The 11596-nt window shown below is 41.1% G+C and overlaps 1 protein-coding gene across 2 annotated transcripts in view; it reads right to left on the bottom strand.

Annotated features, from left to right (window-relative positions):
* Positions 1 to 1038: 1038 nt before the first annotated feature.
* The window catches only part of GAB3 (GRB2 associated binding protein 3), a 149858-nt gene continuing 139300 nt past the window's right edge, over positions 1039 to 11596 (bottom strand). For both annotated transcript variants that reach the window (XM_020975675.2, XM_020975676.2), the window contains exons 9-10: positions 10268 to 10381; positions 1039 to 1420 (exon numbers count right to left, since the gene is read on the bottom strand). In XM_020975675.2, coding sequence (XP_020831334.1) covers positions 1304 to 1420; positions 10268 to 10381 — 231 coding nt within the window. In that variant the 3' untranslated portion in view covers positions 1039 to 1303. The remainder of the gene's footprint in view (positions 1421 to 10267; positions 10382 to 11596) is intronic.

The following is an 11596-nucleotide window of genomic DNA, read 5'->3' as shown; positions in this document are numbered from 1 at the left end:
GTTAGTAATTTATAGTCTTAGAGACTATAAATGACAATTACAAATAAGTGATTTGCCCATGGACACACAGTCAGTATGTGTCAGAGACTGGTCTTGCTGACTCCAAAGCCAGCCTTCTCTCCTCTATATCATGCTATCCCATACATGCATATTCTCTCTCTCTCTCTCTCTCTCTCTCTCTCTCTCTCTCTCTCTCCTCTCTCTCCCTCTCTTCCTCTCTCCCTCTCCCTCTCTCTCTTTCTCTCTCTCTCTCTCTCTCTCACACACACACACACACACATTCACACTCACATATGCCCATGGATTTAAAAGCTGGTACAGACCTTCTAGACAATCTAGTTTGACCCCTCACTTTACAGATGAGGAAATGGGGCCCAGGAAGAGAAAAGCACCTTTGCCCAATTTCACCTACAGAGCTGGGCTTGCCTGTAGGTCCTCCACCTCTCCCTGCTCTGATGCTTCCATTCTTTTGGCCTTAGCCCTTTTAGATGCTCAGGCCTCAACACTTGTATCACAATGGCAATATCTGCAGCCAGCCCAAGTGGATCTAGTGCACCTGGGGTGGTAGGCCAGCGGGTACTGCCAGAGAGAGGCATTGCAGCAAAATCTCAGTGACTCCTCATGGCTTATATCTAGGAAGCCCATAGGGTAGCTCCAGAGCCTAAAGCAGATGGGCTACCAGCAGAATTCTCTGTAGGCTGCAATAGGTTGCTTCTTCTCTCTCCCAGCTCAACCCTGCCTGGTTCATCCCTGGGCTCTGACCATGATCCTATCTCATGAGAGGGGTGCCTTCACTAGATAGTCCAAGGAGCACTAAGAATAATCAGAATGCCCATGGGACTCAAGATCCAGGCTCCTGGACTCCTTGGCCCTCTCCTCCCTGCTGTTATCTTCTGAAGGCTGGGCAGGGCATTAACTCTGTGCTATTGACAACAATCCATGATGACAGTTAATATTAAATGGACAACCAACTCTAGAATCTTGTTATAAGTATCACAGGATCCTAGACTGAGTTGGAGGAAGGGATCCTCAAAGTCATGAAGTCCAACCTCTTCATTTTACTGAAGTATGGAGGGGATGAGAGTGTCTTGCCCAAGTCACACAGGTAGGAAGTGTCTGAGGCAGGATTCAAACACAGCCTTTCCTGACCCCAGCCAATATGTCCCATTACCCCTCTCTGACTGAAGGGCCAGTTCTCATCCAGTAGACCATTTCTACCTCATCCCTAGGTCCTCTGGCATTGCAGCCTCCGTGGGGCACGCAACAAAGGCACACCTCCAAGCATGCCCCAGGCCAGCTTTCTTCACACTTTGGCCTGCCTCTCATCAGTCCATTCCTGCTTAGTGTTCTGCAGGGCTTGAGTTTTCTGCTCATCTACTTGGACGTAGTCAACTCGATGCTCTTCTGAAATCAAAGGTTTCTGCAAGGGAAAAACAGACCAATTTGTATTGGCTCAGAATAAATCCATGTAGAACCTTCTATTTTCCTCTCCTCTCATCCTGGACACTGGTGCTCTTCATGCTTCACTTAGCCTTGGAATGTAACGTGATGTGACCTGATACTGTTTTTATGGTTAGAGTTCTATTAAGCATTTATTAAACACCTATTTGCGTACTAGGCCCTGGGGACACAGAGACAAAAGTGAGAGCCTCTTGCCCTCCACAAGCCTTTATCTGAACTGGAGAAACAATATATCCATATATCAATATATCACAACACATGCAAAACTGTGGGAGGGAGGTGGGGAAGGAAAGGAAGGAGGGTCTTAATACCAAGTGGAGGAAGGCAAGGAATCAAGAAAGGCTTCATGCATAAGATGGGGCTAGAGCCAAGTCTTGAAGGAAACCAGGGATTCAGAGAGGTTGTATTGAGGAGGGAGGACATTACAGGCATGGGAAACAAACTATGCAAAGACATGGGGATGGGAGGAACAGTAAGAAGGTCAATTTGGATATCCCACAGAGTGCAACATGTACAATAAGGGAGTAGTGTAGAAGAAGGCTGACCAAGTTGTGAAGAGCTTGAAGTATCAAACCAAGGTATTTATTTGATCTTGGAGACCATAAGGAGCCATTAGAATTTGTTGAGTAGAGGGTGACATGGTCAGAACCAAACTTTGGCAGCTATATGGAAAATGGATTAGACTGAGGAGGCTATTGCCGTAGTCTAGGCAAGAAGTGATAAGTTATTGAAGAGAGCAATGGCTGTGGCAAGTACAAAAGAAGAAACAAATCCAAAAAGATACTGAAGAAAGAGAAGCAACAAATGACAATTGACCAGGTATGGAGAATGAAAGAGAGTCAAAAGTCAAAGATTTGACTGAAGTGGCAAGCCTGGATGACTGGGAGGATGGGAGAGCTCTCAGCAATGATAGGAAAGTTCAGAAGAGGAGAAGGTTTTGGGGGGAAGGGATAATGTTGGGGACACACAGAGTTTGCTTTCAAATTCAAAATGTCCAAGAGGCAGTTGGTGATGTGGGCCTGGCACTCAAGAGGGAGCCTAGCGATAAGTATGCAGATTTGGGAATCATCAGCATACAGACAATAATTGAACCCATGGGAGCTGATGAGATCAGTGAATGAGATGGTATAAAGAGAAAAGAAAAGAAATCCCAGGATAGAGCCTTAGGGGACACCCATAGTTAGTGGGCTGGATATAGAAGAAGATCGAGAAAAGGAGCCATGAGATATTTAGGAGGAGAGTCAGGAGAGAGCAATGCCATGAAAATTCATTGAGGAGAGAATATCCAGGAAAAGGTGATCTACAGTGTCAAAGGCTGCACAGAGTCAAGAAGGATGAGAACTGAAAAAAGGCCATTACATTTACTCATTAAGAGGCTACTGAAAACTTTGGGGAGACCAGTTTTGGTTGAATGATGAGGTAGGAAACTGGAAAGAAAGAGATGGATGAGTGGGAGGAGAGGAAGTGGAGGCAATGAGGGTAGTTTTTTTTTCCTAGGACTTTGTGAAGGAGAAGAGAAATATAGGCACTACATCTGCCTATTCCACTGAAATGAACTCATTTGAGCTTTACTTCCTTCTTTTTTAAAAAAATTAATTAATTTATTTTTAGTTTTCAACATTCACTTCCACAAGATTGTGAGTTCCAAATTTTCTCCCCATCTCTCTCCCCTCCCCCACACCAAGAAAGCATGCCTTCTGATTACTCCTACCCCCAATCTGCCCTCCCTTCTATTGCTCCCCTCCCTTCTCTTATCCCCTTCCCCTTCTATTTTTCTGTAGGGTAAGATAGATGTCTATACTCCATTGCCTCTGTATCTCATTTCCCAGTTACATGTAAAATCAATTTTTAACATTTGTTTTTAAAACTTTGAGTTCCAAATTCTCTCCCTTCCTCCCTCCCCACCCACCCTCATTGAGAAGGCAAGCAATTTGATATAAGTTATACATGTGTAGTCATGCAAAACACTTCCATAATAGACTCGTTGTGGAAGACTAACTATATTTTCCTCCATCCTATCCTGCTCTCCCATTTATTCTATTCCCTCCTTTGACCCTGTCCCTCCTCAAAAATGTTTGCTTCTGATTACTCCTTCCCTCACTCTACCCTCCTTTCTATCACCTTCCCTCCTCTCTTATCCCATTCCCCTCTACTTTCCTCTAGGGTAAGATAGGTTTCTATACCCAATTGAGTGTGTACATTATTCCCTCCTTAAGCCAAATCAATCCCCTTAATAAAAGGATTTGTTCTATAAAACTTCGACTCAGAGGCCACACCCAAGGACCTAGAAGGTCACAGGTTCCCCTACCCCTGGTCTAGATAATCAAGAATTAGAAACAATCAAACTTAAAAACCCAGCATTCAATAAACTCAAGAAGATAAACTCTATGGGGAAGGGTTCCATAATAAAGCTAGAAAGCAGCTTGACAGATTGCAATAGAGTATTAGTGTGACATAAGAAATAATGAATCAAGAAATTCAATGAGAAACTATCGCAAGTGACTTCATTCACCTTAGAACTGCAGAAAAAGTCAGCCAGCTTCTCCCACTGAGCAAAGCCAGTACAGCACAGTGTAGTTTCCCAGTACTATCAGAGGCTGCCAGGAACATCAGTAGCCTGCAATAATCTGTGCTCAGAGACAGTAGGAGCAGAGAGTTCACTTAAGAAGGCTCCAGGGTAGGGAACCTTGAAAACCCTAAGGAGTAGCAGCAGCAATCAGTGCCATGCCAACCAAACATACATGGTACCTCAATGTACATATTTTAGATGGCCCAGTCTCAGGGGCTCTGAGGTCCCTAACAGTCTGTTTTAAGATACCAGAGAGGACCTTGAAGATACCAGAGGAGCTTGATCAAGCATAGCCAATCACCTCATCCAAGAGAACAGGATGGGGCAGAGCCTGGCTCTAGCACAAAATTCTAATTCAATTCAGGCACTAAAGCTGGAGAGATGAGTAAAACAAAAAAAAAAATAAAACCACCCTGCAATATGAAAAATGATTGCAAATCTAACTCCATAACAACTGTACGGAAAGACTGAAGGGAAAAAATGGATTTTCCCCAAGAACTACATGAATACCTGGGAGAAATACAGTGGTAAGTTTAAAAAATGAAATAAAAGCACTGGAGGAGAGAATTGGAAAGAGAATAGTCTAAAGGAGAAAATATTTCAAGAAATCCTAAATCAAAACTGCCCAAATCTATTACAACCAGAGAGCAAAGTGAAGATAGGAAGAATTCACTACTTACCTCCTGAAAGGGACTCCAAAAGGAATAGCCCCAGGAATGTCATGGCTAAAATCCAGAGCTCCCACATCAAAGAAAAAGTACTGCAGGCATCCAGAAAAAATCAATTCAAGTATCAAGGAACCACAGCCAGGTTCCCACAAGACCTGGCAGTGTTTACTAAAAACCAGAGGAGATCTTGGAATACAATAGTTCAAAAGGCAAACTATATGGGCTTACAACCAAGAATAACTTACTTTGCAAAGCTGAGTATGGGAGGGGTCTGGGAAGAGAAATGGGCCTTTAATGCAATAGAGGGCTTTCAAGCATTTCTGATTAAAGAAAAAAAAAAAGACCAGAGCCTAATAAGTAGGAATTTTGAAATACCGACGAGAGTCTAAAGAAACCTAGAAAGGTCAGTTTGTTAGAACAATTAGAATGGGTGTGATAATGCATGCTAACATTCTAATAGGTGGAAAAGAAACCAATGTCTCTGCAGAATCTTGATGCCTTCAAAGGGTATTGAGAGAATTAAATGAGAAAAAAAGGTCTTGGGGGCAATGATGTTTCTGTTTTGAGAGTCTGAATTGGGGAAAGAAGCTAAAAGGAGAGATATATTCAGGGGTGTGCAGGTAAATGTTTAACAACTAGCTCTCTGAAAAAAATGTACACACTAGACACTTTTAACTGCATTAACATTTTCCTCATCACTTTCTTAAGTCTAGTCCAAGGGTTAGCAAATTATGGGTCCCTGGATCATATCTAGCCTCAAGGGATAGCCAGATAAGAATAGTTTTTACATCTTAAAATACAATCAAACTTTATTTTAAAATGTAAAAACCATTCTTAGCTCTTGGGATGTACAAAAACTGGTGGCCATAGTTTTGTTGACCTCTGGTCTAGGCAATCAACAAAATAACAAATCAAGCTCTGATTTGTAGCATTTGCCAATTTCCACATAAATGCTCACATTAAATATTTAACAATTGTTAAATTGGCTCTGAAGAGCCAATCTAAGCTGGTTCCAGCACAACCCTGGATATATTATTGTAGAAATGAAGAAGGGGATGGAACTTGCTATTTCCCATCATATAATTATGGAGGAAAGAGTGGGAGGAGTGGGCATCAGATGAGCCATACCTCTTATTTGAAATGAACAAAAGAGAGTTAAACATACAACACACACAATTTGGTGAAAAAGTGCATCAAACTTAACAGGAAACAAGTAGGGGAGGGGAGGGGAGGGAAAGGGAAAGATAATACCAGGGGGGAAAAGTCACAAACAAAACAAACTTCCTGAGGGAGTTTTAAAGGGAGGATTAAAAGGTGGTTGGGGGAAGAGGGGAGAGGAATAAAAGAAAAGAAGTAGAAACTAAGGAGGTGACTTAGATTGCCTCTTAGGCAGTTGGGGAATAGCTAACATATTGTGGCATATGAATATAATAGAATGTTATTGTGTTGTAAGAAATGACAAAAAAGACAATTTCAGGGAATCCTGGGTAGCATGAACTGAGGCAAAGTGAAGGGAGCAGAATCAGGAGAATGATATATACAAAGACAACAACATTGCCAAACAAAACAAAAAATAACAACTTTGAAAGCCTAAAGAGCTCTGATGGGAGCACTGCCCCACCCAGTCTCCCAAGGACCAATGGTGAAGCATGGTGCCTACCTGCTGCCAGAGAGGGGATGGACTCAGGGGGCAGAGTGAGACAGGCATTCTTGGACACTGTATGGATTGTTTTTGCTTGACTACAGTTATCTGTTACAAGTTGTTTTCTCCACTTTTCTTACTCTTGGTTAATGAAGGAAGAGAGTGTTAAACAGGAGAGTAGAGGGAAATGAGGGGGTTAGGACAGTAAGTGTTAGTGGGAATTGAGTGAATTACACCGACTCATCTCATGACTCAATTCTAGAGCTAGCTCAGTTCCCTTTCTATTCAATTATGGGTCTCGTCCAATTTGTTTTGTGAGAAAACTTTATTCAATTGTGGGAACTGGGAGAAAACCTTATTACATTGTTTGAACCTAGCCCTGCATGGCTGGGAAACTGGACCACCTCTACCTGCCATTTAGAGACCCTTAACCAAAGACCTATGTTATGCTGACTAGGAACTTATTCAGATCCAAAGATTGATGCAAGGAGTTTTCTCACAATTGTACATCTCAAGCAAACCATGTCTTATCTGAAAACTGGCTCCATACTGATCCATCAGTTATTGTATCCATGTTCCTTTGATTGCTTATAGATACTTGCGGAGCAGGACACCTTCTTTTCTGAATTCAGGGGAATTGCATCTGTTCACTCTTCCCCTTCCAACTTGGAAAGTCCCTAACCCAGTTAGAAATCAGATTACCTAATGTTGTATTATGCTGTCCTTTTAATTAATTGGCTTTATTTGATTAATTGTTTTTAATGCATAAAAGTCTTTTCCCTCTGTACTCTAGGTCCAGGTCTAAGCTGAGGAGGTCTGGTCTTGCTTTGTTAGGCAATTGGCATGTATTGTTCAATAAATTAATATGCTCAGAAGATCAAATCTTTGTTTTCCTCAGTCATTTCATCTTTCACCCACCACAGTTTTTGGTGAGCTGTGCTAGGTTAAGTCAAAATTTGGACCCCTGCTGACAACCTTCCAGAAAAACTCCCTAGAGATCTCCAGTTAATTTTTTACTGAGGGGCTTTTTTAGGAAAGACGGCCTCTGGAGGTAGGACTCCTGCTCTCCATCCCTTTTTCTTTTGAGCTCTGGTAATGTTTAAGGTTTGGTTTTTGTTTTTGTTTGTTTGCATTTTGAGGATTAGTTTGGGCCCACCCCTGTGATTGGGGAAGTATAGGTTTAGAATTAGTTTTCCCCTTGGAAGTTTACTTTTAAGAGGTTTGGATCCAGTTTTGCCATGGATTTTTAGTTCGTTTTCCCAGGAAGTTTTGGTTTCCCCTTAAGGTTTGGGGAAGTAGAGTTAAGTTTTAGGTTTTCAGAAGTTGTGACAGAAGATGGGTTCCAGCAGTAGCAAGATTCCTGTGGGTTCCCCCTTGGATAGATTTTTGATACCATGGGACCAGAGGCAATAGTTATGGGAATGACCAAACAGCATGCAATTGAATTATGTGACATCTGGTATAAAACTGCAATAAATTCAGTTGATAATTTGAGCTAATTAGGCTTTTATCATTATTGCAAATTAAAGAAATTAAGACTAGTCACTGAAAAATCTTATTCTGATCAGATGAACTTTTGGTTTTGCTGGGCAGCTTTAAGTGATACTTTCAGTGATACCACCTCCTAAAAGGAGCTTCTTCCTTATATCCTGTCTATGTGTGTCTGTATTTTTGTGTCTTTGTAAAATGTAGGATTTTTAAAAGGAAAATGCAGCTAGCTAGAAAAAAACTGCCAAAAAAGCTGCAGCCAAAAAGTTTAGAATGCAGGGGAAGATTAATAAAATTTCATACTTGAAGCAGTTGCCCTAGTAAACAGGACTAGCTCCTACTTTAGGCTTTCAGCAGGAGATTAGGTTATAAGAAAACAAAAAACCCTGTAAGACACTTTCCCCCCCTGTCATTTCAACCTTAGCCATGTTGAAATTACAGAAATAAAGTCAGATAATAAAAGTTTGTGGAACTGCTAAAAAACATCTTAGTAAATTTTGGTGGTTTGGAGATTAAGGAGTTTGGAGATGAGTCATTTTCACTTAGCAACATATACTGAAATATCTTAGTGAGTTTGGGATATCATGTTATAGAAGTTAAGGAAAAAAGGAATTAAATTTTATGAAAGTTTTAAGGGTAAATAGCACTTAGATCAACCCCCATTCCATCCCCATTGATAGCCCTATTGTTTTAGTGTAATGAAGGAAGACAGCTGGTTTGAAAGTAATCCTGGGGGCAGGGAAGGTATATGGTTTGCATTTTTAAATTTATCTGAAACTTAAATAGCTGCCTCTCATCAACCTTCCTTTGGCCATGGAAAGAAAAAAGATTGTTTAAATCAGACCCCTAAGCCCCTCCTATCCAGGCTCAGAAATTCCCCTGTGACTCCCCCAGCTCAGACCCTCCCCCTCTGACCCCATTAACTTTTCTCATCTCAGATAAGGTTCCCAAATAAATGTGTTGGACAAAAAATGCTGGAAAAAATACAGGGAAACTTAAGCTTTTAAAAGAATGTGATAAGAATATATATTTGAAAACTTAAATATTTAATGGAGTATAGTTGGTTTTAAAATAGATAATAATAAGTTAAGAGTGTTAATAATAAGAGTGTTAGCAACAGTGATGGTGAGAGGAAGAGAGAGAAAAGAAGAAGAAGAAGAAGAAGAGGAGGAGGAGGAAAAGAAGAAAAAGAAGAAGAGGAGGAGGGGAAAGGGAGCCATTGTAACATTTTTTAAAACACAAAGAGAATGGGGGGCAGCTAGGTGGCACAGTGGATAGAGTATTGGCCCTGAAGTCAGGAGGACCTGAGTTCAAATTTGGCCTCAGACCAAACACTTGTCATGTACTAGCTGTGTGACCCTGTGCAAGTCACTTAACCCCGATTGCCTAAAAAAAAAAATTGAAAAAAAGAACAAAAAACAAAGAGAATAGAAGAAAGTACAGAAAGAAGCACAAAATTTTGAAAATAACACATGGCATTTATTGTATTAAAAAAAGCAAATGGTATGAAATGGACATCGATAGGTTTATATATAAATTTGTTTTTATTCTTCTGTGTATATGGAAACATGCTATGCAAGTCTGGCTGATTTTTCCTTAAAAGGCACTGAAACCATATTTGAAACTTGGGTTTCATTTGAAACTTGATTGGCTCAGGGAATTAAAGGTTCAGGTTGCTGACATCACTTGAGTACAAAAGGACCACAAGGAGCTCCAGTGCTTCCTGATGTCTGGCAGGCAGACCATAATAGGCAACTGAGAGGCAGGAGAGTTTCATTTAGGTGAAGCAACTCAGATATCCTCAATGCATGTCTTTGTTGAATATCCTTCCCCTGCTAAAGTAGTCCTTTTGTTAACTGTTGAATGATGCATGAGTGCCTCATTTTGTTCCAATATTGAACATAAACTATGAGGGGCTTGGTCTAAGTTAGGCCCAACCCAAAACACCAAGATATATAAGCAGTTAATACAAATATATAAGAATAAATAATCTTTGTCACAAGAGAAGGCTTGTTGGGTAGGGGAGGGGGAGGAGTATATATGGAAATGAATGTGAATTGATGATCAATTTCTTTAAAAAAATTAAATACTTGACAGCTACTGGCCATCTGATGGAGGTTCCCTACTGTTGGCAGCATCTAGGGGCATGAAAATGGCGGTTCCACTTTATCTGATATTGGATACAAATGGACATGACTCCTTCCCCTCCAAAATAAGGCCCATCCCTACTCTTATACACTCACTAGTATCTGAGCAAAATTAAGCTCCCAAGACCCATTGGGACACCATACGAACTCTATATTTGGGGCAACTTCCCAAAAAGGAAAGGAATAATGAAGTCCTGCAAGGATATATAAGGAGATAGTAGAACTTCCAACTTGATGGTTCTTACAGTTGTACAGACCCAGGGCTAAAAATACCTAGAAAGTAGATTCGTACCTTGAGCACTGGAGATGGAGAAGCTGGATTAAAATCCAAGGCTAAATAATCAAGGCTGAATTTCTTTGGCCAAGAAAAAGTGCCCTCACAAGGGGAGTGTCCTTGTCTGTGTTCCTGCCGAAAAAGAAACATTCAAGAACTGAGCAGAATACAACCCAGCATTAAGCTTTGCAAAGGGAAGGGAGGAAGTTCTTAAGTTCAGGGCATTGGTGGCCATGGTATAGGACTAGGTTTGTAAGACCAGCTCTCAAAAGGATGATTGTTTCTTCCCAGGCACTGCTTTCCAATGTGGCCTAGCTCATCCACAATGGTATCTGCCTTCATTTGCACTGGGCTCCAGCCTTCAGCCAGGCATGAAATGACTGAAAGGAATGCAGCTGCATTAAGTTTATCAGTAAAAAATAGAATCTGATGAAAATACAAGTGTTATGAATTCAGCTCTAATAATATAGAACAAGGTAAAATAAAATACAAGCACCTGGGTACAAAGTAAGTACCTCTGCTAAAAGGCAAATGTTATCTATTGACCACTGCTTAAATTCACTAAGGTTTTCCTTACCAGGGCTGCCCCCTTTCCTTCTTGACTACAGCCTATCTGAAGCCACTGTATAAGTCAGAACATCTGTAGTTACTACTTTCCCTGCTCAAAGAGGTGAAAGTTTTTAATCATAATTTACCCTAATTATCATTAGGGCAAAAGTCACATTCTGTTGATTCCTCCTACTGGCCAGCTAAGTTCAGGTAGGCTCATCATCTCATTGGGGATAAATGAGGATAAACTGAGCCACAGCAGCTCTTTAAGACCATCAACTACATCAACAAGGGGTTGGGACTTACGTCAGTGGAGAGGGTAGCTACTACAATAAAAGCATGGCTCCTTCAGGGCTGCAGTAAGGAACTGATCTGATCCTGCATCTTGCTGCTCCCAGAGACCCACCATGTCTATGCTTTCTGTACTAGGAGAATTTTCCCACTGCTACAAACCTCTCCCCTCCAAGGTCTGGCCAAAATGAGAGTAACAAATATGGAGGCATATGGAGGTACAAGCTCCCTGGGTTGTCTCATTCTTATCAAATAAAAGGCTACTGTGCCAAAAAACCAACTCTATGTCATGCCCTTCCAAGGAACTCCTTCTTTCAAGGTAGATAAATTTGGTTCAAGTCTACAAATTTTTTTTTTGCATCAAAAAACTTCTCAGGCTTTCTCAACTTAGCTCATTCTTGCCAGAATCTTATTCAAGGGAGATTTTCATCATTAACGGTGGGGAAAACTAATGTGTGTGTCAGGGTGAGACTCTGTCCTCTCTTTGCTGCCCGCCAGGACTACCCT

Source organism: Phascolarctos cinereus, unplaced genomic scaffold (assembly GCF_003287225.1).
Source record: "Phascolarctos cinereus isolate Bilbo 61053 unplaced genomic scaffold, phaCin_HiC Scaffold_8;HRSCAF=390, whole genome shotgun sequence".
In the NCBI taxonomy this organism is placed as follows: domain Eukaryota; kingdom Metazoa; phylum Chordata; class Mammalia; order Diprotodontia; family Phascolarctidae; genus Phascolarctos; species Phascolarctos cinereus.
The sequence above is the reverse complement of the archived record's forward strand: the minus strand, read 5'-3'. Positions and strand labels throughout refer to the sequence as shown.